A 27,748-nucleotide genomic window follows, 5' to 3' on the forward strand; every position below is an offset into this window, starting at 1 on the left:
TAGCATACGGTATTTGTCTTTTTCTTTCTGACTTACTTCACTCTGTATGACAGACTCTAGGTCTATCCATCTCATTACAAATAACTCAATTTCATTTCTTTTTAAGGCTGAGTAATATTCCTTTGTGTATATGTGCCACATCTTCTTTATCCATTCATCCGATGATGGGCACTTAGGTTGTTTCCATTTCCGGGCTATTGTAAATAGAGCTGCAATGAACATTTTGGTACATGACTCTTTTTGAATTTTGGTTTTCTCAGGGTATATGCCCAGTAGTGGGATTGCTGGGTCATATGGTAATTCTATTTGTAGTTTTTTAAGGAACCTCCATACTGTTCTCCATAGTGGCTGAACCAATTCACATTCCCACCAGCAGTGCAAGAGTGTCCCCTTTTCTCCACACCCTCTCCAGCATTTATTGTTTCTAGATTTTTTGACAATGGCCATTCTGACTGGTGTGAGATGATATCTCATTGTAGTTTTGATTTGCATTTCTCTAATGATTAATGATGTTGAGCATTCTTTCATGTGTTTGTTGGCATTCTGTATATCTTCTTTGGAGAAATGTCTATTTAGGTCTTCTGCCCATTTTTGGATGGGGTTGTTTGTTTTTTTGTTATTGAGCTGCATGAGCTGCTTGTAAATTTTGGAGATTAATCCTTTGTCAGTTGCTTCATTTGCAAATGTTTTCTCCCATTCTGAGGGTTGTCTTTTGGTCTTGATTATGGTTTCCTTTGCTGTGCAAAAGCTTTGAAGTTTCATTAGGTCCCATTTGTTTATTTTTATTTTTATTTCCATTACTCTAGGAGGTGGGTCAGAAAGGATCTTGCTGTGATTTATGTCATAGAGTGTTCTTCCTATGTTTTCCTCTAAGAGTTTGATAGTTTCTGGCCTTGCATTTAGGTCTTTAATCCATTTTGAGCTTATTTTTGTGTATGGTGTTAGGGAGTGATCTAATCTCATACTTTTACATGTACCTGTCCAGTTTTCCCAGCACCATTTATTGAAGAGGCTGTCCTTTCTCCACTGGACATTCCTGCCTCCTTTATCAAAGATAAGGTGTCCATATGTGCGTGAGTTTATCTCTGGGCTTTCTATCCTGTTCCACTGATCTATCTTTCTGTTTTTGTGCCAGTACCATACTGTCTTGATTACTGTTGCTTTGTAGTATAGTCTGAAGTCAGGGAGCCTGATTCCTCCAGCTCCTTTTTTCGTTCTCAAGATTGCTTTGGCTATTCGGGGTCTTTTGTGTTTCCATACAAATTGTGAAATTTTTTGTTCTAGTTCTGTGAAAAATGCCAGTGGTAGTTTGATAGGGATTGCATTGAATCTGTAGATTGCTTTGGGTAGTAGAGTCATTTTCACAATGTTGATTCTTCCCATCCAAGAACATGGTATATCTCTCCATCTATTTGTATCATCTTTAATTTCTTTCATCAGTGTCTTATAATTTTCTGCATACAGGTCTTTCGTCTCCTTAGGTAGGTTTATTCCTAGATATTTTATTCTTTTTGTTGCAATGGTAAATGGGAGTGTTTTCTTGATTTCACTTTCAGATTTTTCATCATTAGTATATAGGAATGCCAGAGATTTCTGTGCATTAATTTTGTATCCTGCTACTTTACCAAATTCATTGATGAGCTGTAGTAGTTTTCTGGTAGCATCTTTAGGATTCTCTATGTATAGTATCATGTCATCTGCAAACAGTGACAGCTTTACTTCTTCTTTTCCAATTTGGATTCCTTTTATTTCCTTTTCTTCTCTGATTGCTGTGGCTAAAACTTCCAAAACTATGTTGAATAAGAGTGGTGAGAGTGGACAACCTTGTCTTGTTCCTGATCTTAGTGGAAATGCTTTCAGTTTTTCACCATTGAGGATGATGTTTGCTGTGGGCTTGTCATATATGGCCTTTATTATGTTGAGGAAAGTTCCCTCTATGCCTACTTTCTGGAGGGTTTTTATCATAAATGGGTGTTGAATTTTGTCGAAAGCTTTCTCTGCATCTATTGAGATGATCATATGGTTTTTCTCCTTCAGTTTGTTAATATGGTTTATCACATTGATAGATTTGCGTATATTGAAGAATCCTTGCATTCCTGGAATAAACCCCACTTGATCATGGTGTATGATCCTTTTAATGTGCTGTTGGATTCTGTTTGCTAGTATTTTGTTGAGGATTTTTGCATCTATGTTCATCAGTGATATTGGCCTGTAGTTTTCTTTCTTTGTGACATCCTTGTCTGGTTTTGGTATCAAGGTGATGGTGGCCTCCTAGAAGGAATTTGGGAGTGTTCCTCCCTCTGCTATATTTTGGAAGAGTTTGAGAAGGATAGGTGTTAGCTCTTCTCTAAATGTTTGATAGAAATCACCTGTGAAGCCATCTGGTCCTGGGCTTTTGTTTGTTGGAAGATTTTTAATCACAGTTTCAATTTCAGTGCTTGTGATTGGTCTGTTCATATTTTCTATTTCTTCCTGATTCAGTCTTGGCAGGTTGTGCATTTCTAAGAATTTGTCCATTTCTTCCAGATTGTCCATTTTATTGGCGTAGAGTTGCTTATAGTAATCTCTCATGATTTTTTTTATTTCTGCAGTGTCAGTTGTTACTTCTCCTTTTTCATTTCTAATTCTATTGATTTGAGTCTTCTCCCTTTTTTTCTTGATGAGTCTGGCTAGTGGTTTATCTATTTTGTTTATCTTCTCAAAGAACCAGCTTTTAGTTTTATTGATCTTTGCTATCGTTTCCTTCATTTCTTTTTCATTTATTTCTGATCTGATTTTTATGATTTCTTTCCTTCTGCTAGCTTTTGGGTTTTTTTGTTCTTCTTTCTCTAATTGCTTCAGGTGCAAGGTTAGGTTATTTTTCCGAGATGTTTCCTGCTTCTTAAGGTGGGCTTGTATTGCTATAAACTTCCCCCTTAGAACTGCTTTTGCTGCATCCCATAGGTTTTGGGTCGTTGTGTCTCCATTGTCATTTGTTTCTAGGTATTTTTTTATTTCCTCTTTGATTTCTTCAGTGATCACTTCATTATTAAGTAGTGTATTGTTTAGCCTCCATGTGTTTGTATTTTTTACAGATCTGTTCCTGTAATTGATATCTAGTCTCATGGCGTTGTGGTCAGAAAAGATACTTGATACAATTTCAGTTTTCTTAAATTTACCAAGGCTTGATTTGTGACCCAAGATACGATCTATCCTGGAGAATGTTCCATGAGCACTTGAGAAAAATGTGTATTCTGTTGTTTTTGGATGGAGTGTCCTATAAATATCCATTAAGTCCATCTTGTTTAATGTATCAATTAAAGCTTGTGTTTCCTTATTTATTTTCATTTTGGATGATCTGTCCATGGGTGAAAGTGGGGTGTTAAAGTCCCCTACTATGAATGTGTTACTGTCGACCTCCCCCTTTATGGCTGTTAGTATTTGCCTTATGTATTGAGGTGCTCCTATGTTGGGTGCATAAATATTTACAATTGTTATATCTTCTTCTTGGATCGATCCCTTGATCATTATGTAGTGTCCTTCTTTGTCCCTTTTAATAGTCCTTATTTTAAAGTCTATTTTGTCTGATATGAGAATTGCTACTCCAGCTTTCTTTTGGTTCCCATTTGCATGGAATATCTTTTTCCATCCCCTAACTTTCAGTCTTTATGTGTCTCTAGGTCTGAAGTGGGTCTCTTGTAGACAGCATATATAAGGGTCTTGTTTTTGTATCCATTCAGCCAATCTGTGTCTTTTGGTGGGAGCATTTAGTCCATTTACATTTAAGGTAATTATCGATATGTATGTTCCTATTCCCATTTTCTATATTGTTTTGGGTTCGTTATTATAGGTCGTTTCCTTCTCTTGTGTTTCTTGTCTAGAGAAGTTCCTTTAGCATTTGTTGTAAAGCTGGTTTGGTGGTGCTGAACTCTCTCAGCTTTTGCTTGTCTGTAAAGGTTTTAATTTCTCCATCAAATCTGAATGAGATCCTTGCTGGGTAGAGTAGTCTTGGTTGCAGGTTTTTCTCCTTCATCACTTTCAGTATGTCCTGCCACTCCCTTCTGGCTTGTAGGGTTTCTGCTGAGAGATCAGCTGTTAACCTAATGGGGATTCCCTTGTGTGTTATTTGTTGTTTTTCCCTTGCTGCTTTTAATATGCTTTCTTTATTTAATTTTTGCCAGTTTGATTCAGTTTGTTGTCCCAGAGGTCTCTGAGACTGTCCTCAGTTCTTTTCATTCTTTTTTCTTTATTCTGCTCTGCAGTAGTTATTTCCAGTACTTTATCTTCCAGGTCACTTATCCGTTCTTCTGCCTCAGTTATTCTGCTATTGATCCTATCTAGAGTACTTTTAATTTCATTTATTGCATTGTTCATCGTTGCTTGTTTCATCTTTATTTCCTCTAGGTCCTTGTTAACTGTTTCTTGCATTTTGTCCATTCTACTTCCAAGATTTCGGATCATCCTTACTATCATTATTCTGAATTCTTTTTCAGGTAGATTGCCTATTTCCTCTTCATTTGTTAGGTCTGGTGGGTTTTTATCTTGCTCCTTCATCTGCTGTGTGTTTTTCTGTCTTCTCATTTTGCTTATCTTACTGTGTTTGGGGTCTCCTTTTTGCAGGCTGCACGTTCGTAGTTCCCGTTGTTTTTGATGTCTGTCTCCAGTGGCTAAGGTTGTTTCAGTGGGTTGTGTAGGCTTCCTGGTGGAGGGGACTAGTGCCTGTGTTGTGCTGGATGAGGCTGGATCTTGTCTCTCTAGTGGGCAGGTTCACGTCTGGTGGTGTGTTTTGGGGTGTCTGTGGCCTTATTATGATTTTAGGCAGCCTCTCTGCTAATGGGTGGGGTTGTGTTCCTGTTTTGCTAGTTGTTTGGCATAGGTTGTCCAGCACTGTGGCTTGCTGGTCGTTGAGTGAAGCTGGGTGCTGGTGTTAAGATGGAGGTCTCTGGGAGATTTCCACCGTTTAATATTATGTGGAGCTGGGAGGTCTCTTGTTGACCAGTGTCCTGAAGTTGGCTCTCCTACCTCAGAGGCAGAGCCCTGACTCCTGGGCTGGAGCACCAAGAGCCTTTCACCCACAAGGCTCAGAATAAAAGGGAGAAAAAGTAGAGAGAATTAGTAGAAGTATGAGGAAAGAAAGAAGGAAAGGAGGAAAGGAAGGAAGGAAGAAAGAAGCAAAGAAGGAAAGAAAGGAGGGAGGGAGGGAGGGAGGAAGGAAGGAAGGAAGGAGGGAAAGAAGGAAAAAAGACAGAAAGAAGATACAGTAAAAATAAAATAAAGTATAATATAGTTATTGAATTAAAAAAATATTTAGAAAAAAAAAAGGGACAGATGGAACCTTAGGACAAATGTTGGAAGCAAAGCTATACAGAGAAAATCTTACACAGAAGCATACACATACACGTTCACAAAAAGAGGTAAAGGGGGAAAAATCATAAATCTTGCTCTCAGAGACCACCTCCTCAATTTGGGGTGTTTCGTTGTCTAAAGGAGGGAAGGAAGGAAGGAAAGAAAGAAAGAAAGAACGAAGGTAAAGTATAATAAAGTTATTACAATTAAAATTAATTATTAAGAAAAAAAATTTTTAAAAAAAACCATGAACGGATAGAGCCCTAGGACAAATGGTGGAAGCAAGAGTATACAGACAAGATCTCACACAGAAGCATACACGTACGCATTCACAAAAAGAGGAAAAGGGAAAAAAATCATAGATCTCGCTCCTAAATTCCACCTCTTCAATTTGGGATGATTCCTTGTCTATTCAGGTATTCCACAGATGCAGGGTACATCAAGTTGATTGTGGAGCTTCAATCCGCTGCTTCTGAGGCTGCTGGGAGAGATTTCCCTTTCTCTTCTTTGTTCTCACAGCTCACAGGAGCTCAGCTTTGGATTTGGCCCTGCCTCTGTGTGTAGGTCGCTGGAGGGCGTCTGTTTTTTGCTCAGACAGGACAGGGTTAAAGGAGCCGCTGATTCGGGGGCTCCAGCTCACTCAGGCCGGGGGTTGGGGGATGGGGGAAGGAGGGGCACTGCGTGCGGGGCGGGCCTGCGGCGGCAGAGGCAGCGTGACGTTGCACCAGCCTGAGGCCCGCCGTGCGTACTCCCGGGGAAGTTGTCCCTGGATCCCGGGAACCTGGCAGTGGCGGGCTGCACAGGCTCCGCGGAAGAGGGGTGTGGAGAGTGACCTGTGCTCGCACACAGGCCCCTTGGTGGCGGCAGCAGCAGCCTTAGCGTCTCCCGCCCGTCTCTGGGGTTCGCGCTTTTAGCCGCGGCTCGCGCCCGTCTCTGGGGTTCGCGCTTTTAGCCGCGGCTCGCGCCCGTCTCTGGAGTTCCTTTAAGCAGCGCTCTTAAACCCCTCTCCTCGCGCACCAGGAAACAAAGAGGGAAGAAAAAGTCTCTTGCCTCTTCGGCAGGTGCAGGCTTTTCCCCGAACTCCCTCCCGGCTAGTCGTGGTGCACTATCCCCTTCAGGCTATGTTCAAGCCGCCAATCCCAGTCCTCTCCCTGTGCTCCGTCCAAAACCGAAACCCTAGCCTCAGCTCGCAGCCCCGCCCGCCCCGGCGGGTGAGCAGACAAGCCTCTCGGGTTGGTGAGTGCCGGTCGGCACCAATCGTCTGTGCAGGAGTCTCGCAGCTTTGCCCTCCGCACCCGTCGCTGTGCACTACTCCGCGGTCCCGAAGCTCCCCGCTCCGCCTCCCGCAGTCTCCGCCCGCGGAGGGGCTTCCTAGTGTGTGGAAACTTTTCCTCCTTCACAGCTCCCTCCCACTGGTGCAGGTGCCGTCCTTATTCTTTTGTCTCTGTTTTTCCTTTTTTTCTTTTGCCCTACCCAGGTACGTGGGGAGTTTCTTGCCTTTTGGGAGGTCTGAGGTCTTCTGCCAGCGTTCAGTAGGTGTTCTGTAGGAGTTGTTCCACGTGTAGATGTATTTCTGGTGTATCCGTGGGGAGGAAGGCGATCTCTGCGTCTTACTCTTCCGCCATCTTCAAGGTCCCCTGCATCTTGTTTTTAACTTTATTGCTTTTTTGGCTTTATTTCCCTAGAAAACAAGAGGAAAATGGGGCATAATGGCTTTAATTTTAAAGGCTTCTGATTCCTGAGAGAGTGAAAAGTTATAGACAATAACTTAAGGTTTTCAATTAATCACTTAGGTGATAATATCCTAAAAATATTTGCTTAGGATAAATTAATTTTCCCATACTATTACATGTTTTTTTAAAATCATAAACCTCTATAGATTTTATTTCATTTGTTATCTAAGCTCTCTTCAATCCAACTGAAGCCTACATTTCAGCTGTATTTTGCATTATTTCCCAATAAAACTTTTGCTCTGCTATAGTGATTTTGAGTTGCATGCAGATGCATATGAGAATTCACTTGGGAGTCTTTAAAAGAAAAAACAACACTAGAGACCTTGTGTTTGCCTCAGACCTATTCATCAAACTCTTTGGAAGGACAGTTGAGGCGTCTTGTTTTTGAAAAAGCTCTCCCACTTGGCAAACATAATCTCTTTCCCCTGCTAAGAGGGGAACCCAGTCTCATTTATGAATATCAGAGAAGAAATCTTCGATTTTTTTTTAAAATATTGACTTTATTTGTTTGAGCAATTTTAGGTTCACAGTAAAATTGAATGGAAACTACTGAATTCCCATCTACTCCCTACGCCTGTACACCCAGGGCCCCCACCACTGACATTTCCACCAGAGTGGTACATTTGTTATAATCCAACCAACACTGACACATCATTATCACCCAAAGCCCATAGTTTACATTTGGGTTCATTCTTGGAGTTGTACATTCATTCTGTGTGTTTTGACAAATGTCTACTGACATGTATCAGCCATTATAGTCCAACAGAATAGTTTCACTGCCTCCAAAATCCTCTGTGCTCTGCTGTTCATCCCTTAAACCCCTGGCAACCGCTGATCTTTTAACTCTCCATAGTTTTGCCTCTTCCAGAATGTCATAAAATTGGAATCATGTGACAAATACAATATCCACCCCTACCCCCAAAGAGGAGGGTATTTTATTAAATAATCAATCTTATGTGTGGATACTGATTTAGAAATTTTTAAGAAAACTAACAGAATTAAAAAGAATGATACACTGTGACTATTAAAAAAAAGTAAATCCAGATAAGGACAACATAAGAAAAAAAATACAGGCCATTATCCTTGAGGAACACATATGCAAAAATCTCTACAATGATATATCACCTCACACCAGTCAGAATGGCCATCATCAAAAAATCTACAAACGATAAATGCTGAAGAGGGTGTGGAGAAAAGGGACCCCTCTTGCACTGTTGGTGGGAATGTAAATTGATACAGCCACTATGGAGAACAGGACGGAGGTTCCTTAAAAAACTAAAAATAGAATTACCATATGACCCAGCAATCCCACTACTGGGCATATACCCAGAGAAAACCATAATTCAAAAAGACACATGTACCCCAGTGTTCACTGCAGCACTATTTACAATAGCCAGGTCATAGAAGCAACCTAAATGCCCATTGACAGACGAATGGGTAAAGATGTGGTACATATATACAATGGAATATTACTCAGCCATAAAAAAGGAAATTGAGTTATTTGTAGTGAGGTGGATGGACCTAGAGGCTGTCATACAGAGTGAAGTAAGTCAGAAAGAGAAAAACAGGGGCTTCCCTGGTGATGCAGTGGTTGAGAGTCCGCCTGCCGATGTAGGGGACACGGGTTCGTGCCCCGGTCCGGGAAGATCCCTCATGCCGTAGAGCGGCTGGGCCCGTGAGCCATGGCTGCTGAGCCTGCGCGTCCGGAGCCTGTGCTCCGCAATGGGAGAGGCCACAACAGTGAGAGGCCCGCGTACTGCAAAAAAAGAAAAAAAAAAAAAGAGAAAAACAAATACCGTATGCTAACACATATATATGGAATCTAAAAAAAAAAAAAAATGGTCATGAAGAACCTAGGGGCAGGACAGGAATAAAGATACAGACCTACTAGAGAATGGACTTGAGGATACGGGGAGGGGGAAGAATAAGTTGGGACAAAGTGAGAGAGTGGCATGGACATACATACACTACCAAATGTAAAACAGATAGCTAGTGGGAAGCAGCCGCATAGCACAGGGAGATCAGCTCGGTGCTTTGTGACTACCTAGAGGGTTGGGATAGGGAGAGTGAGAGGGAAGGAGGCGCAAGAGGGAAGAGATACAGGGATATATGTATATGTATAGCTGATTCACTTTGTTATAAAGTAGAAGCTAATGCACCATTGTAAAGCAATTATATTCCAATAAAGATGTTGGAAAAAAAAAAGAGTCATACGCAATGAGGCAAATGGGATTTATCCTTGGGTTACAAGGATGGCTCAACATATTCAAATCAATTAATATGATACACTGCATGAACAGAACGAAGGATAAATGTCATGATCATCTCAATAGATGCAGAAAAAGCATCTGACAAAAATTCAACATCCTTTCATGATAAAAACTCTCATCAAATTAGGTGTAGTAGGAATGTATGTTAACATAATAAAGGCCATATCTGAGAAGCCCACAGGTCTTTTATTAAAAAGACAGAAGATAATAAATGCTGACAAAGATATGAAGAAAAGGGATCTCTTGTGTACTGTTGGTGGGAATGTTAATTAGTGCAGCTTACTATGGAAAACATTATGAACTTTTGTCACATAATTAAAATTAGAACTGCTGTATGATACAGCTCGTCCACTTTTGGCTATATATCCAAAGGAAATCAGTTATCTCATAGAGAGAGTTGCACTCCCATGTCATTGCAACATTATTCGTGATATAACAAAGACAAGGAAATAATCTAAGTGTCTATAGATGGATGGAAGGGTAAAGAAATGTGGCATAAATGTAAAATGGAATATTATTCAGCCATAGAAATATGAAAATCCTGCCTTTTTAACTGTATAAATAGACCTTAAGGTCATTATGGTAGGTGATAAATCAGGCAGATAAAAATACTGTATGATCTCACTTATATGTGGAACATAAAAGAGTTGAACTCACAGAAGCAAAGAGTAGAATGGTGGTTGCCAGAGACTGAGGGGGTAGGAAAACTGAGATGTGAGAGGGTACATACTTTCAGTTATAAAATGAGTAAGTTCTGGGGGTCTAATGTGCATCGTGGAGACTATAGCAAATAATACCGTATTATATATTTGAAGTTTTCTAAGAGAATATATTTTAAGTGTTCATACCACAAAAAAGAGAAGACTATGTGATGTCATAGATAATTTAAATAGCTTGATTATGGTAATCATTTCACAGTGTATACGTATATCAAATCATCACATTATATACCTTAAATATGTACAGTTTTTATTTGTCCATTGTATTTGAATAAAGCTGGGAAAAGCACAACGAAAATGGTGTTGATACACCTGAACATCCATATGCAAAAGACTGAAACTTGACCCAAACCTCACACCTTAAACAAAAATTAATTCAAAATAGATCGTAGATGTACATATAAAATGTTAAGGCCGTAAAACTTTTAGAGGAAAATGTAGGAGAAAATATTGATGACCTGAGATAGAAAAGAGTTTGCAGATGTGACACCAAAAGCATAAAAGATAAATAAAAATAATAAATTGGACTTTATCAAAGTTAAAATATTTAATTTGTGAAAGATATGAAGAGAATGAAGAGGAAAGCTATAGGCTGCAAGAATATTTAAAAATCACTTATCTCACAATGTACTTATATTCAGAATATATAAGAGCTCTCAAAACTCACCAATAAGAAAACAATCAAAAAGTAGGCAAGGGCTTCCCTGGTGGCACAGTGGTTGAGAGTCTGCCTGCTGATTGCAGGGGACACGGGTTCGTGTCCCGGTCTGGGAAGATCCCACATGCCGTGGAGCGGCTAGGCCCATGAGCCATGGCCGCTGAGCCTGCGCATCAGGAGTCTGTGCTCTGCAACGGGAGAGGCCACAAACAGAGAGAGGCCCGCGTACCGCAAAAAAAAAAAGTAGGCAAAAGGATTGAACAAATGTTTAACCAAAGAAAATATATGGGTGACAAATAAGCACGTAAAACGATGTTCATCATCATTAGCCATCAGTGAAATGGAAATTAAAGCCGCAAGATACCATTATACAAGCTGTTAGAATGGCTAAAATAAAAATATCAAATGCTGCTGAGGATGCAGAGAGACTGGAAATCCCATGCATTACTGGTAGAAATGCAAAAGAGTATAGACAATCTGAAAACAATTTGGCAGGTATTTTAAAAAAATCAGTTTAAAACATATATTTGCCATATGGCTCAGGCATGCCACTCCTGCTTAGGCTATGATAATTCATCTTCATACAGCAACCTGGACATCAATGTTTATATCTTTTCTACTTATGATCTCCTAAAAAAGGGAGTAACCTAATGTGATCAACAAACTGAGGTCCATCTCTACAATAGAAAACTATTTTGCAATAAAAGGGAATAGATTATTAACATGAGACAACTTGGCATTTTTCTGAGGGAAAGAAGTCAGTCTTTCCCTGACTTCTTTCATACTAATGTATGATTCCATTAGTATGATGATCTCAAACAGACAAAGCTGTAGTGATGGAAAAAAGATCCATGGTTGCTGGGAGTTAAAGGTTGGAGAGAGTGTGACTACAAAATTATATCACAAGGGAGTTCTCTGAGGTGATGGAACAGTTGTATCTTGGTTGTGGTGATGGCTGAACAAATTTTACATGTGTTAAATTTATAGAACTGTATACAAAACAAGTCAATTTTAATGTATGTTAATTAAGTAAAATTTAAATTAGCGTAAAAAAAAGATAACAGATAGAACTAAAAAGAATGATACACTGTGACCAAGTGTGTTTATTCCAAGAGTCAAAAATCATTGACTATTAGAAGTGTATTGGGGCTTCCCTGGTGGCACAGTGGTTGAGAGTCCGCCTGCCGATGCAGGGGACACGGGTTCGTGCCCCGGTCCGGGAAGATCCCACATGCCGCGGAGCAGCTGGGCCCATGAGCCATGGCCACTGAGCCTGCGTGTCTGGAGCCTGTGCTCCGCAACAGGAGAGGCCACAACAGCAAGAGGCCTGCATACCGAGAAAGAAAAAAAGTGTATTAATATATCACCATATTTAATATGTCAAAGGGGATAAACAGTGACCGTTTTAATAACTGCCAAAAGGCATTTGATCTAATTCAACACACATTTCAGGTTTTTAAAACTTCAATAAAATAGATATGGATGGGTGGTACTTAGATGTGATTTAAAAATATATATATCTCTCAATACTATGACACGACTGGAGCTATAATAAATTGGTGATAGGAATGCATGATGTTACAGCCACTTTGGAAAACAGTTGGACAATTTCTTGTAAAGTTAAATATGTACTTACTATATGACCCAGCAGTTTCACTCTTAGGTTTTTACCCAAGAAAAATGAAATCATTTATCTAAACAAATGCCATATGTGAATGTTTATAGTAGCTTATTCATAATCACCCAAAACTGCAAACTAGATGTCCATCATCTGGTAAATAGATAAACAAATTGTGGAATACAATGGAATACAATTCAGCAATGAAAGGAATCAATTACTGATAAATGCAACAGTATGGAGGACTTTCAAATTAGTTAATACTGAGTAAAAGAAGCCACACACAGAAAGCTACCTGTTGTATGGCTCCATTTGTTTGACATTCTGGAGAATGCAAAATTATAGGGACCGATTGCCTGGGATTGGGCCAAGTGGATTTACTAGAAAGGGACCTGACAGAATTTTTTGTAGTGAGGAAAATGTCTATCTTAATTGTTGTGATATTTACTTAAATGGCAAATTTTACTCTATGTAAATTATACCCCAGTAAACATGACCCTTTGAAAAATCCCCAGTATAAAGAGTGTCAGCTAAAGTATCAGAAACAGAATTCAGTAGTTGATTTAATTCAGTGACTGGCTTTAAAAAATTAGCATATAGTAATGAATAATTTTCCTATAAACAAACAGTAGCCAGTTAGAATATAGTGGAAGGAAGCATCACATTTATCATTGTAACAAAAGAGATAAATGGAAATGCGTATTTAATTTCTGACCAAGAAGATAGAGTATTGTAAAGATGTTTCCTTAATCTGTGAATTGAATGCTATCTGAATATCAAAAGTTTTCTTTTTCCCCCCTCTTAAGACTGAAAGGATTATCTGGACCAAGGGTTCTCATTTACTTTTGGTCTCAGAACTTTACATTTATTGAGGACCCTGAAAAACCTTTATGTTATTGTGTATCTGCAAAATTACTGCATTAGAAATAAAAACAAAATTTTAAAACACAGGAATACACAGCAAACATCCCATTAGGCACCAGACTGATACCATCACATCACCACGCCTCTGAAAAACTTATGAGTGAAAATGAAAGAAGCATATAACTAAGAATATTATGAAAATAGTGTTCATTGGAAGCATTTTTTTCACATATCACATTGTCAAATGTCAAAAATTTTGATTCAGTCGTGGGTTAGTGATGGTGATGGGGAACTGTTAACACTCATATTCACTGGTACATTGGTGCAATATTTTAGAGGGAAGTTTTTGACAATATCAAAATTTTAAGTGAACATATTTTTCTTTAACATCTTTATTGGGGTATAATTGCTTTACAATGGTGTGTTAGTTTCCGCTTTATAACAAAGTGAATCAGAAGTGAACATTTTTGACCTTGAGGTTCCACTGTTTAGAATTCATTCATGGATACAATTGCAAAATATGTACAAATACATGAAAAAGAATATTGGTTACAGCATTATTTTTGACAGAAAATTGGAGTCAAGCTTAATTGTCAGTTATGTGTAGGGTCTAGTTATTATGCTACAACAATTAATTACTATATTGTTAAAAATGATAAGGCTTTATAGGCGTTGGTATGGAAAGTTGTCAAAAGTTGAAGCAAAGTGCAGAACTGTGTATAGAATTGTTCTGTCAGTATACAGTAATAGCCAAAAGGGTGTGTATGTGCTTGTATAACCACTTCTTGAAAGGATATACAGAGAACTTGATGGTGGTTACCTTTAGAAACAATGGGGGAGGTACACTTTCATTTTTCTTTTTATACCCTTCCATACTGTTTGCATTTCTTTTTTTGTTGAAATGTTTTGAAATTCAAAGGCACAAGTGCACTGTATGAATGGTAGGTAGAAATTATTAGAATGCTGGAGTCATTTGTTATTTCTTGGATACTGAAATCTAACCAAACAAGAAAGAAAAAGAAAACCAAGAGACCTTTGCATTTCTCTTGTTACCTACCTCTTTTAAAGAACAGTTTCTCTAATCAAACTTGACTTACTACTGTTCTCATCAGTTGTTCTTTCTAACGTCTGTGCCTTTATTTTGTACTCTTCCCTGTTTCGTGGGTCTTTCTCTTTTAGCCTCAACTGATGGATGATTCCTATCTATCCCTCACAACCTAGCTGAAACACCATCTTCTCTATGAAGCCACCCCTGATCAGTTTTGTCAGACAGGATCTTTTTTTGAACCTTTAGAGCTATTTATAGCCATGTCTTCACTACACAAATATCAGGTATGATCTATATATGGGCCAGACAGTGGAAGTATGCTTTCATATGTTATTTCTCTTTACCTTATAAGGTATTATCTCCATAGTGCAAATAAGGGAAACCCAGATTCACAGAAGTTTAGTACCTTCCCTACATCTTGGTGCTAAGAAGTAAATTTGAAAATCGGGCTTCAAGGCCAGACATCTTCTCTGGACTTGCTTCTTACATCAATTTAATAAAAAGCAAATGAATAATTAATTTTTGTGTGACCATTTCTTTCCTTCTAGACTTTTTGTAGTTTAAAAATTTTTTTGAAATAATTTAAAGCTTACAGAAGAAATGTACAAAGCCCTCCTGTTTACCTTTCATCCACATTCCCCAATTGTTCATTTTACCTTTTGCTCCATTTGCTTTATCATTTCTTCTCTCTGTATATGTGTACTATGTTCCCAACATTGCCTTTCCTTAACTGCTTGCCCTTCCAGCTCCATGTTGAATCTAGGCTTCCAGTTATTTAAGTCTGATTGGTTTTGGTCTTATTAAACTTTATCCAGGTCTTGCCCTGTTACTATACTACTATACCTTTAACCTGAAACTTCATTGCAACACTGTTGCTGTTATGCTATATTGTGGTATTTCAGAACCAAAATGCTGCCTGCCTCAGGATTCCAACTCTTCTCTGTGTCATTTCTCAGCACCATTAGTTATGATTCCTTCAGAATTATTTGCAAATTCTCATCTGCATTGCACCAATCTTTCAGTCCAGTCTGACGAAATACCACTGGGTGTATGTATTAGTCTGCTTGAGCTGCCATTAAAAAGTACCACAGATTGGGTGATTTAAACAACAGAAGTTCATTTTCTCATGGTTCTGGAGGCTTGAAGTCCAAGATCAAGGTTCCAGCAGGGTTGGCTTCCGGTGAGGCCTCTCTTCCTGACCTGCACATGACCACCTTCTGTTTCCTCACATGGCTTTTTCTCTGAGCACATGGCGGTGGGGCGATGGGGGGCAGTGGGTGTAGATAGAGATCTCTGGTGTCTCTTCCTCTGATAAGGACACCAGTCCTATTGGATTAGGGCCCCATCCTTATGACCTCATTTAAGCTTAATTATCTGTGAGCCTCCTGAACCCTTACCTATGAGAATAATAATTCTTGCCCTGTAGGTTTTTTGTTTGTTTGTTTTTAAGAGATTCAGGTAAAATAGGTGATGTGACATAGCACAGTATAAATGAATGATTCTCAAACCAGGCTTGCATCAAAGTCATCTTCTTAAAAATAACTGTTTCTTTGACTTCCAGTCTGATAGCATAAGAGCCCTGCAGATCTGCTCCCTAGTATAACTGAGGAAAACTATTAAGAAACAACTATTTAGAGCTTTGGAAATGGTCCTAGGGTATACAGTAAATGCAGAGCTTCCTGTTGGAGCAAAGGTTTTCTTTCTGGGAGAAGCAGGATCAGGATTTCTCGTCCTGCCCCCAGCTGCCTGCTGTTATGGCTAAGTTTTGGGAAGATGTGTTGGAGAGGTAGGGGGCTACTGTCCAGTCGCCACTTGTGGAACAGAGGCTCTACCTTGGTAACAGAGTTGCTGAGCATACTAGAGAACAGATCACCTTTTCCCTGTCTTATAAGATGGTAGCTCCATGTCAGGAGAGACAAGCTGAGAAGACCTCAGGTTGCTACCTATCCCCCACAAAATACTCAGTTGCTAAATGTGTTGTCACTCAGAAGAGTGTGCTGTTGTCCACACCTTCATCTTGAGAGCCCTGGTTCAGAGATTTTGCTTGGGGGTAGGGGTGAGAAGCAAGTCATGAAACAGTTCCTAATCTCTTCCTCAAGGCACTGACTTCATTTGCAGTAGAGCTGGAGAAGTTCAAACCTAAGGCTACTTTCAGAAACAGTGGAGATTGTGGTGAAAGGCACTTGGGAGATTTGTAGATTCAAAAAGATCCAGGCTAAACTGCAGGCCATTGAGCTTGCAGCAAGAACTGGGATAAGAGACAGCTGGAAGGAGGCTTCCTGGGGACAGAGTTAATGTCAAGCACTGACCTGAAACTGCTCCTTCTAAGGAGCCTGAATTTGATTGGATTCCTCTGCAGAGCAATTTATGCCTGAAGCTGTCGTTTAAATCAGTAGAGCAATCAACTGGCAGTTAGTGGAGGTTAATAGTTGGGAGTAGTCAGGGAAAGTGAGTCCTGAAAGATTACTGTATGGCAAGATGACTGTGGGCATATCCAGGTTATGTCCCCCTGAGGACCAGCATCAGAGGCTTAACAGTGCAGGGGGCTGGGTGTGGGGTGGGATAGTAGACTTCTTTAAAATAAAACAGCAAGTTACTAAACAAACAAGTAAATAAAAATGTAAAACCTCATGGGTGGGGGAGTATACCTAGAGTTGCTACAGAGTATTATATAAGATGTTGAGTTCCCAATAAAAAGGTAAAAGATGTGCAAACAAAAACAAAACCCAGGAAAGTATGGCTAATACACTGGAAAAAGCAGATAACAAACTGCCTGTGAAAGAGAACAGATGTTGGATTTAACAGACATAGACTTTGAAGTACCCATTATGAATATGTTTAAAGAACCAAAGGAAACCTTCATTAAAGAAGTAAAGGAAGGTATGATGACAACTAATATCAAATAGAGACAATCAAGAGACAGAAATTCTAAAGAAGAACCAAATGGATATTCTGGAGTTGAAAAGTAACATAACTAATGAAAAATTAGTTATAGGGGCTCAATAGTAGATTTGAACTGGTGGAAGAATGAATTAGCAAACTTGCCAATAGATTGATAGAAATCCAAGGAAGGGAGAGAAAAAAATGAATAAAATTGAAAAGAGCCTCAGAGAAATGTGGGGTAACCTTTTTTTTTTACATCTTTATTGGAGTATAATTGCTTTACAATGGTGTGTTAGTTTCTGCTTTATAACAGAGTGAATCAGTTATACATATACATGTGTTCCCATATCTCTTATGTCTTGCGTCTCCCTCCCTATCCCAGCCCTCCAGGCAGTCACAAAGCACCGAGCTGATCTCCCTGTGCTATGCGGCTGCTTCCCACTAGCTATCTACCTTACGTTTGGTAGTGTATATATGTCCACGCCTCTCTCTCGCTTTGTCACAGCTTAATTAAGTGTACCACAGTATACATGAGAGTACTAGAGGAAGAGGGGAGAAGAAAAGCGGAAAAAGTATTCAAGGAGATAATGGCTGAAAATTTCTCAAATTTATTGAAAAACACTGACCTACATATACATCCAAAGAGCCCAAAGAACTTCAAGTAGGATTAATGTAAGAAAATCTGCAAATGGACATATCAGTGTGAAAATGTTGAAAATCAAAGACGAGAGAATCTTCAGAGCAGCAAGAGAGAAACAGCCAATTACTTACAGCCGACTTCTCATCAGAAACAATGGAGTCCAGAAGGTGGTAGAATAATATTGGGTTGGCCAAAAAGTTCCTTCTGTTTTTAAGTAAAAATAAAGGACACATTTTTCATTTTTACCAAGAGCTTTATTGAACAACGTATGCACCGTTTTGTTCCACTACCTTCTCCCATTTATCAGGCAACTTCATAATTCCATCTTCCTAAAACTTTTTACCTTTTTGAGCAAAGTACTGTTCCAGGTGCCTTTTACAGTCTTCCAGGGATTGAAATTTTTTCCATTAAGACAGTTTTGTAAAGACGAAAATAAATGGAAATCCGAAGGTGCAACGTCTGGTGAATACAGCAGATGAATCAAAACTTCCCAGCCAAGCTGTAACATTTTTTTGCCTGGTCATCAAAGAAACATGTGGTCTTGCATTATCCTGATAGAAGATTATGAGTTTTCTGTTAACTAATTCTGGATGCTTTTCATCAAGTGCTGCTTTCAGTTGGTCTAACTGGGAGCAGTACTTCTTGGAATTAATCATTTGGTTTTCTGGAAGAAGCTCATAATAGAGGACTCCCTTCCAGTCCCACCATATACGTAACATCAGCTTCTTTGGATGAAGACTGGCCTTTGGTGTGGTTGTTGGTGGTTCATTTCGCTTACCCCATGATCTCGTCCATTCCACATTATTGTAAATATCCACTTTTCATCACCTGTCACAATTTGTTTTAAAATAGTATGTTTTCGTTACGTTTAAGTAGACAATCACATGCAGAAATACTGTCAAGAAGGTTTTCTTCGCTTAACTTACTGGAACCCAAACATCAAAGCGATTAACAACCAAGCTGGTGCAAATGATTTTTGACGCTTGATTTGGATATTTTGAGTATGTCGGCTGTCTCCCGTGTGGTATAATGTTGATTGTTGTCAATTAGTGTCTTGTTTTGATCTCAGCTTCAACTGGTCTGCCTGACTGTGGAGCATCATCCAGCAAGAAATCTCCAGCACGAAACTTCACAAACCACTTTTGACACGTTCGATCAGTCACAGCACCTTCTCCATACACTGCACAAATCGTTTTTTTGCGTTTCAGTTGCGTTTTTACCTTTCTTGAAATAATAAAGCATAATATGCTGAAAATGTTGCTTTTTTTCCTCCATCTTCAGTATTAAAATGGCTACACAAAAATTCACCAACTTTGATAAGTTTTTTTTATGCACGCTGATATGACAGCTGTCACAATATAATCTTAACAAAATTGTTTCGAATGAAGTTAAAGACAACTAAGCGCTACTAGAGCCATCTTACGGAAAAAAACAATGAACCTTTTGGCCAGCCCAATATATTCCAAGAACTCAGAGACGAATACTGTTAACCCCAATTTTTTTATATCCAGCAAAGCTGTCCTTTAAAAATGAAGGTAAAATACTTTGCAGATAACAAAAACTGAGAGACTTTGTTACTAGCAGACTTGCCTTGCAAGATGGCTAAGGGAAGTTCTTTAGGCTGAAAGCAAGTGACCGCAGATGGTAATTTCAATCCGCATGAACAAAGAGCACCAGTAAAGGTAATGATGTAATTTTAAAAGAGAGTGTATAACCACATATATTTTTCTCCTTTTTTCTTAAAACTGATTTAAAAAGCAGTTGTGTGAAATAATGTATATACAGTAAGTTCCCTACATACGAATGAGTTCTGTTCCAAGAGCATGTTCGTAAGTCCAGTTTGTTCATCGGTCCAACAAAGTTAGCCTAGGTACCCAACTAACAATCAGCTATATAGTACTGTACTGTAATAGGCTTATAATACTTTTCACACAAGTAATACATAAAAAAACAAAAATAGAAAACATTTTTAATCTTACAGTACAGTACCTTGAAAAGTACCGTAGCACAATACCACAGCTGGCATACAGGGGCTGGCATTGAGTGAACAGGCAAGAAGAGTTACTGACTGGAGGAGGGGGAGGAGATGGGAAATGGTAGAGCTGAAGGATCATCAGCAATAGGGGAAGGAGGGCGAGCTGCAATTTCACTCACACCTGACGTTGATGGCACAAGTTCTGATTCCTTGCTGGATTCAATTCTATCTTCCCTCTTGAAAAAACGACCCAGTGATGTCTGGGTAGCTCTTTTTTTTCTCATCATGTGTGACATGGTAGCACTGGATTGCATTCTGAACAGCTGCTGCAACCTTCGTGTACTGTTCTACATTTGGGTGATGTGCCTCAAAAACTAACTGCCTCCTCAAATAAAGAAAATGCCCTTGCCGTTTCCTGCATCATGAATCTCTTCAGTTCTTCAGTTACTTTTTCTTCCTCTTGTTGCTCCACTCTCTCAATATTTTTACTTTTGTTTCCATTGTTATTGCTTGGCACTTCTTAGCGGTACCAGCTACATCACTGCTGCTTTTATGCTTGCTTCTGGACATCCTGGGCTTGAAATAAAGATACTGTACTACTGTACTGTATGCAGTACTGTACAGTAAAGTATACAAAAGCACAACCACTTGTAGAGGATGCATACACATGACAATTTACACCAGACACATGAACTAGCTTACATGATTAGACATGCGAGCGCATGTTCACATCTTTGAAAGTTTGCAACTTGAAATTTTGTGTGTAGGGGACTTGCCGTAATGAATTCTTGGGCCTATAGAAATGTAATGTATTTTAAATGTATCTGCTAATAACAGCTCAGGAGGTGAGTGGGAGCAAAACTATCTTAAGCTAAGGAAGTAACTGTAGATGATAAAGTAATAATTATAACTGTGTTGTTGGATTTGTAACATTAACATGTATAACAACAATATGATAAAATGGGGGGGAAGGGAATAGAATTATATAGCATAACAGTTCTGTATCTCATTGGAATTAAGCTAGTGTAAGTCTGAAGCTGATTCTAAGTGAAAGGGTATGGTAAGCCCTTGAGCAACTACTGGGGGAAAAAAACTAAAAAAATACAGTGAAAAAAATCACTAGGGCTTCCCTGGTGGTGCAGTGGTTGAGAGTCCGCCTGCCGATGCAGGGGACACGGGTTCGTGCCCCGGTCCGGGAAGATCCCACATGCCACAGAGCGGCTGGGCCCGTGAGCCATGGCCGCTGAGCCTGCGCGTCCGGAGCCTGTGCTCCGCAACGGGAGAGGCCACAGCAGTGAGAGGCCCGCGTACCGCAAAAAAAAAAAATCACTAAAGAAATTTAAGTGCTTCATTAGAAAATCAATGCAAAAGAAAGCAGTAAAAGAGTAATAAAGGAATGAAAGACATGAGACAGAAAATGAAAAATGGAAAAGCAGTCATCACTCCAACTATATCAGTAATAACACTAAATATGAATTAATTAAACAGTCGAATTAAAAAGGCAGAAATTGTGAGGCTGAATCCAACTATATGCTCTCTATAAGAGACATACTTTATTTATTTATTTATGGTTGGCCGCGTCACAATGTGGGATCTTAGTTCCCTGACTGGAGATCGAACCCGTGCCCCCTGCAATGGAAGCGCAGAGTCCTAACCACTGGACTGCCAGGGAATTCCCTGAGACATACTTTAAGTTTAAAGATACAAATACACTGAAAGTAAAAGGATGGGAAAAGATAAACAAGTAGCAACCACAAGGAAGCTGGAGTGGCTATAGTAATATCAGAAAAATTAGACTTTAAAACAAAAAAGGTTACTAGTTTTGAAAGAAGCAAAACTATCTCTGGCAGGGCTTCCCTGGTGGCGCAGTGGTTGGGAGTCTGCCTGCTAATGCAGGGGACACGGGTTCGAGCCCTGGTCTGGGAGGATCCCATATGCCGTGGAGCGGCTAGGCCCGTGAGCCACAACTACTGAGCCTGTGTGTCTAGAGCCTGTGCTCCGCAACGGGAGAGGCCACGATAGTGAGAGGCCCGCGCACCGCGATGAAGAGTGGTCCCCGCTTGCCACAACTAGAGAAAGCCCTCGCACAGAAACTAAGACCCAACACAGCAAAAATAAATAAACAAATTACTAAACTCCTACCCCCAACATCTTCTTAAAAAAACAAACAAACAAACAAAAACTATCTCTGGCAGACGACATGATCTTGTATGTAGAAAATCCTAAAGAATGCACTAATAAAATATCATTAATAAACAAGTTCAGTAAGTCAGAAAGAAAAAGACAAATACCGTATGCTAACACATATATATGGAATTTAAGGGAAAAAAATGTCATGAAGAACCTAGGGGTAAGATAGGAATAAAGACGCAGACCTACTGGAGAACGGACTTAAGGATATGGGGAGGGGGAAGGGTGAGTTTTGACAGGGCGAGAGAGAGTCATGGACATATACACACTAACAAACGTAGTAAGGTAGATAGCTGGGGGGAAGCAGCCGCAAGGCACAGGGATATTAGCTCTGTGCTTTGTGACAGCCTGGAAGGGTGGGATGGGGAGAGTGGGAGGGAGGGAGACGCAAGAGGGAAGACATATGGGAACATATGTATATGTATAGCTGATTCACTTTGTTGTAAAGCAGAAACTAACACACCATTGTAAAGCAATTATACCCCAATAAAGATGTTTAAAAAAAAAAAAAAAAAAAAAAAAAAAAAAAAAAAAAAAAAAAAAAAAAATAAACAAGTTCAGTTCAGCAAGGTTGCAGGATACAAAAATCAATGTATAAAAATCGATTGTATTTATATGTATTTGTCATGAACAATCCAAAAGTGAAATTAAGAAAATAATTCCATTTACAATAGCATTAAAAAATACTTACGGGCTTCTCTGGTGGCGCAGTGGTTGAGAGCCCGCCTGCCGATGCAGGGGACATGGGTTCGTGCCCCGGTCCGGAAAGATCCCACATGCCTGGGCCCGTGAGCCGTGGCCGCTGAGCCTGTGCATCTGGAGCCTGTGCTCCACAACGGGAGAGGCCACAACAGTGAGCCTGCATACCGCAAAAAAAAAAAACAACAACAAAAAACTTAGGAGTAAATTTAACAAAAGAATTGTAGAACACTCTGCAAACTACAAAACATTGTCAAAAGAAATTAAAGATCTAAGTAAAAAAAAAATTGCATTCATGGGTTGGAAGAGTTAACATTTAAGGTGGCAGTACTCCCCAAATTGATCTACAGATTCAGTGCAGTTCATATTGGAATCCCAGCTGACTTCTTTGTAGGAATTGACAAACTGATTCTAAAATTCACATGGAATAGCAGTGTATCAAGGTGAGTCAAAACAATCTTGAAAAAGAATAAAATAGGACTCATACTTCCTGATTTTAAAACTTACTACAAAAAAGATACGATTGTGTGGAATTTGGCACAAGGATACATTTATGGATCAAGGGAATAGAATCGAAAGTTGAGAAATAAAACTATAAATATGTGATTGACTGATTTTCAACAAGAGTGTCAAGACTGTACAATAAAGAATAGTTTTTTCAGTAGTGCTGGAACAACTGGTAGCCACATGCAAAATAATGAAGTTGGACATTTACCTCAAACCACATAGAAAAATTAACCCAAATGGATGACAAACCTAGATGTAAGAGATAAAACTCTTGAACTCTTAGAAGGAAACTGAGGGTTAAGAATCCCTAAGTATGGCACTAAAAGCATTGAGCAACAGAAAAAGAAATTGATTAATTTGGATTCCATCAAAATTAAAAACTTTTGGTGCTTCAAAATTCATGAGAGGGTTTTAACAGTAGATTTGACCATCAAGAAAGTGAAAAGACAACCTATAAAATGGAAGAAAATATTAACAAATCATGTATCTGACAGGGACTTCTATCTAAAGAACTCTTAACAGCTCAATGGTAAAAAGACAACACAATTTTAAAATGGGCAAAGAATCTGAATAAACATTTTTTATGGAGGATATGTAGTTGGTAAATATGTTAAAAGACATCTATCCCACTAGAATGACTAGAATCAAAAGGTTGTGATACTTTGCTCTACACCTGAAACTAATACAATATTGTAAATCAGCTGTATTTCAGTTTAAAAAAAGTTGTGATGGCAGGTGTTGGTGAGGATATGGAAAAATTGGCAACACTTGTATACTGCTGATAGGAATGTAACATGGTGCAGCCACTTTGGAAAAATAGTCTGGCAGCTCCTGAAATGATTAAACAGAGTGTATAGGCATATATCCAAGAGAAATGAAAACATAAGTCTGCATAAAAACTTGTCGACAAGTGTTCATGGAAGCACTAGTCATAATAGCCCAAAAGTGGAAAGAACCCAAATGTCCATCATTTGATGAGTGGATAAATATAATGGAGTATCTCCATACAATGGGATGATATTATTCAGCCAAAAAAAGGAATAAAGTACTAATATATGCTGCAACATGGATGAACTTTGAAAATACTGTGCTTAGTTGAAGAAGCCAGGCACAGAAGATCACACGTATTCTATTCACATGAAATATCCCGAATAGGAGTGATAGCTTTTTGAGGTGGTGAAAATGTTTAAAAATTTACAGTGGTGTTGATTTGCACATAATTGTGAATATACTAAAAGACACTGAATTGTACACTTTAATAAAGCTGTTAAAGTAACCATTTGACATTCCTGTGGGGTGGGTCTGAGCACGTATATGTTTAAAAGATTGAGCTATTGAAGTAACAGAGCTCTTTATAGTCAGCTGAGCTCATCTGTTCCCTCCCTCCCTCTTATTTTTGTAGAAGTCATGACTACCCCAGGAAGAGAGAACTTTCGCCTGAAAAGTTACAAAAATAAGTCCCTGAATCCTGATGAGATGCGCAGAAGGAGAGAGGAAGAAGGACTGCAGTTACGTAAGCAGAAAAGAGAAGAGCAGGTAAGTCCTTTACCCTTAATTAATTTCTCTTAAAGAACTTAATGTTTCTTTTTAATCCTGACAGCACTGTCCTGTATTTTAATTTTAACAATGTTTAATATATATGTTTGTGTGGTGTATATCCCCCTCCCAACTATAAAATCAACATGGTAGGGGAGTGGAGGTAATGAAAAGCAGAATACAAGAATGAAGAAATCTCTCAGGTTCTCATGTTCCCAACTACTATTTAATATTTTGGGGCTTCCCTGGTGGCACAGTGGTTGAGAGTCCGCCTGCCTACGCAGGGGACACGGGTTCGTGCCCCGGTCTGGGAAGATCCCACATGCCGCGGAGCGGCTGGGCCCGTGAGCCATGGCCTCTGAGCCTGCGCGTCTGGAGCCTGTGCTCCGCAACGGGAGAGGCCACAACAGTGAGAGGCCCGCGTACCGCAAAAAAAAAAAAAAAAAAAAAATTTTGGCCTATTTGTTTTATTTTTCTAGAGCTCCAACTTCTTTAGGATTTTGTGTGTTTATTAATGAATTCTCAAGTGACCAACAGAACATTGCTTTTCATTCTGAATTTTAATCTGAAAGTTTATAAACATGTACAAAAATAAAGAATGGATAATGAACCTCATAAACCCACCCTTTGGGTTCAGTAATTATCAACAGTTTGCTGTACTTGCTTTGTGTCTTTCTATCTTTATGTTTCTTTATTAGGTAGTATTTTAAACAAAATTTCAAGGAGTAAGTCTTTTCACCCCTGAATTCTGTATTATTCATAAGGACATTTAGGACAAGGATTTTTGATCATTTTTAACCTGAGAATGTCTACAGGAGAATCTGAGACTCAACTTCTCTTTACCTTTCTCTTAAAACGCTTAGGACAAATGGTCCATCCCTTTTGGCAAGAAAATTTAAAGGCAGAACACTTAGGTGACTTTTTTTGCTAAGGCTTGAGCTTGGAAGGACCATTTGACCCCCACACTATGAAAGCTCCATAAAAGGCAAGTGAATGAGTCAGAATCCTTCATACCTGAGAAATAAGGCAATTTGTTATAAATAGTTTACAGTTATAGTGAGTTATTCAACATACACTGTTCTTTTGGGTAACACTGCACTAGATAATCCAATTATTTGAAGTCCAGGAGTGCATTACAACCTCAGTGTTTTATTTGTTTGGGCTGTAGATGTTTGAATCACTTGATCATTATTACTATTGGCGGGAGGGCAATGAGTTTGTAATATTGTAATAGAGTTTATATTAAATGCAGCAAATTAAGTTATGAGTTCTTAACATTCTGCTTTACTGTCTTTGAAAGCAATCACTTATTCATAAAAGGATGAGTTTCTCTTGGTTTCTTGTTGCATCTTTATTCATCTCTGTGTCTTATTCGAAGTGGAACCTTTTCTTTGCATGAGCTTTTATTTAGCTTCTATTTTGGGGGTAAATTTCAGGTATCACAACAGAATTATTTTATATTTACACGTAAATGTGAATACATGTATGTACGCACACAAGCACAAGTATAGGTCTGAATATAACCACTAGCTTATACATTATATTTGGCATAAAGGCATTTGAAGATGTAGTAATGACAGTCTGCCATTAACAGTGTTTATTTTATACTGTTTCTTCTTGGTGACAGGGAATTCATGTTATTAGACTTCATTGTAAAATTTATATAAACAAAAAGTAAGTTTTTCATATTCAGTTGCCTGAAGGCAGATGCTCTGTCAGGTCGCAAGTATGGCCCCACTTACCTGACTAAAAACATTTGTAGTTGAAATACTGTCATCTTCATTGTATGTGTCTGAAACTGCTAGGGCTTTAATAGGTTTCTGTGATAAGTTTCTGGAATATTGCTCTATTTAAAATCTTAATTTTGTTGTTTCATATGTGCCATGTTATGTAAGGAGAACTGTAAAGCAAATCAGCCTTCTTAATATCACAGCAGTACTTGTTTCACACCTAATTTGTAAAATAGTAAACATCAGTAATATACAGATTCATTTAGGTACTGTTTATCTTTCCGCAGTTGCTTAGTCATCTATCTGGAAAAGTCACAGGCTTAGGCCAGCTGTGCAGCTAGATTCGAGGGTAGTACAGGAATTGATGCTGCCAAGTACACAAAAGATAACTGCATCTTTTAGAGCTTTCCTTTCAGCAGACTAGCACTTAATATTTGTTATTTAGGCAGCACTGTATAGTTGACCTTTATTTATTTGACACCAGCAGACCAAACTAAAATTTATTTTTTGGCAAAAATTTTACTAGCTGATGTCATTCTGATTGAGCCAGTTTAATAATTTTTTATGTATAAAAAGATGAAATTTGCATTTATTATTAAAATATTTTGAATTAAGCAGACTTGCTAACTCAATGTGTGTAGGTAGCATAATGATGCTAAGAAGTTTGTAAAAACCATAGTGATAAAGAATGGAGGCTTGATTGATGTTTTTAGTTACAAGAAATATTTTATGAAGTAAGCAAGTTGATAAAACTTGTGGACAGCCAACATTTCCCACTGAATAACTTGTTTACAATTTCAGTCAACATGTAGTCTGTACATGGTATACAAATCATGATTATTTTGGCCGTTTTTGTCTTTTTTAAAATCTATTTTTTTGAGACCACAAAGGATGGACTTTGAAGGCATTATGTGGAGTGAGATAAGCCAGACAGGGAAAGACACATGCTTATATGTGGAATCTAAAAACAAAAAACAGTAATACCCAAACTCATAGAAAAAGAGATCAGACTTGTTATCAGAGGTGGATGATTGGGGGAGGGAGAATTGGAGGAAGGTGGTCCAAAGGTACAAACTTCCAGTTATAAGATAAATAAGTATGAGGGAGGAATGTACAACATGACTGTAGCTAACACTGGTGTATGATATATAGGAAAGATGAATAATTTTTTTCTTTCTTTCTATTGTATCTATATGAGAAGATGGATGTTAGCTGAACCTGTTGTGGTAGTCACTTCATAATAAACGTAAATCACACCATCATGCTGTATACCTTGAACTTATATAGTGATGTATGTCAATTATTGCTTAATTAAACTGGTCAAAGAAGCAGATGAAAACAAACCAACCTACT

At 38.7% G+C, this 27,748-nt stretch overlaps 1 protein-coding gene across 1 annotated transcript in view; it reads left to right on the forward strand.

Annotated features, from left to right (window-relative positions):
- KPNA1 (karyopherin subunit alpha 1) overlaps window positions 1–27,748 on the forward strand; it is an 83,629-nt gene that overhangs the window by 9,966 nt on the left and 45,915 nt on the right. Inside the window, exon 2 of the mRNA XM_032631484.1 lies at window positions 24,532–24,665. Coding sequence (XP_032487375.1) covers window positions 24,537–24,665 — 129 coding nt within the window. The 5' untranslated portion in view covers window positions 24,532–24,536. The remainder of the gene's footprint in view (window positions 1–24,531; window positions 24,666–27,748) is intronic.

The sequence above is a fragment of the Phocoena sinus genome, chromosome 4, assembly GCF_008692025.1.
Source record: "Phocoena sinus isolate mPhoSin1 chromosome 4, mPhoSin1.pri, whole genome shotgun sequence".
Lineage (NCBI taxonomy): Eukaryota > Metazoa > Chordata > Mammalia > Artiodactyla > Phocoenidae > Phocoena > Phocoena sinus.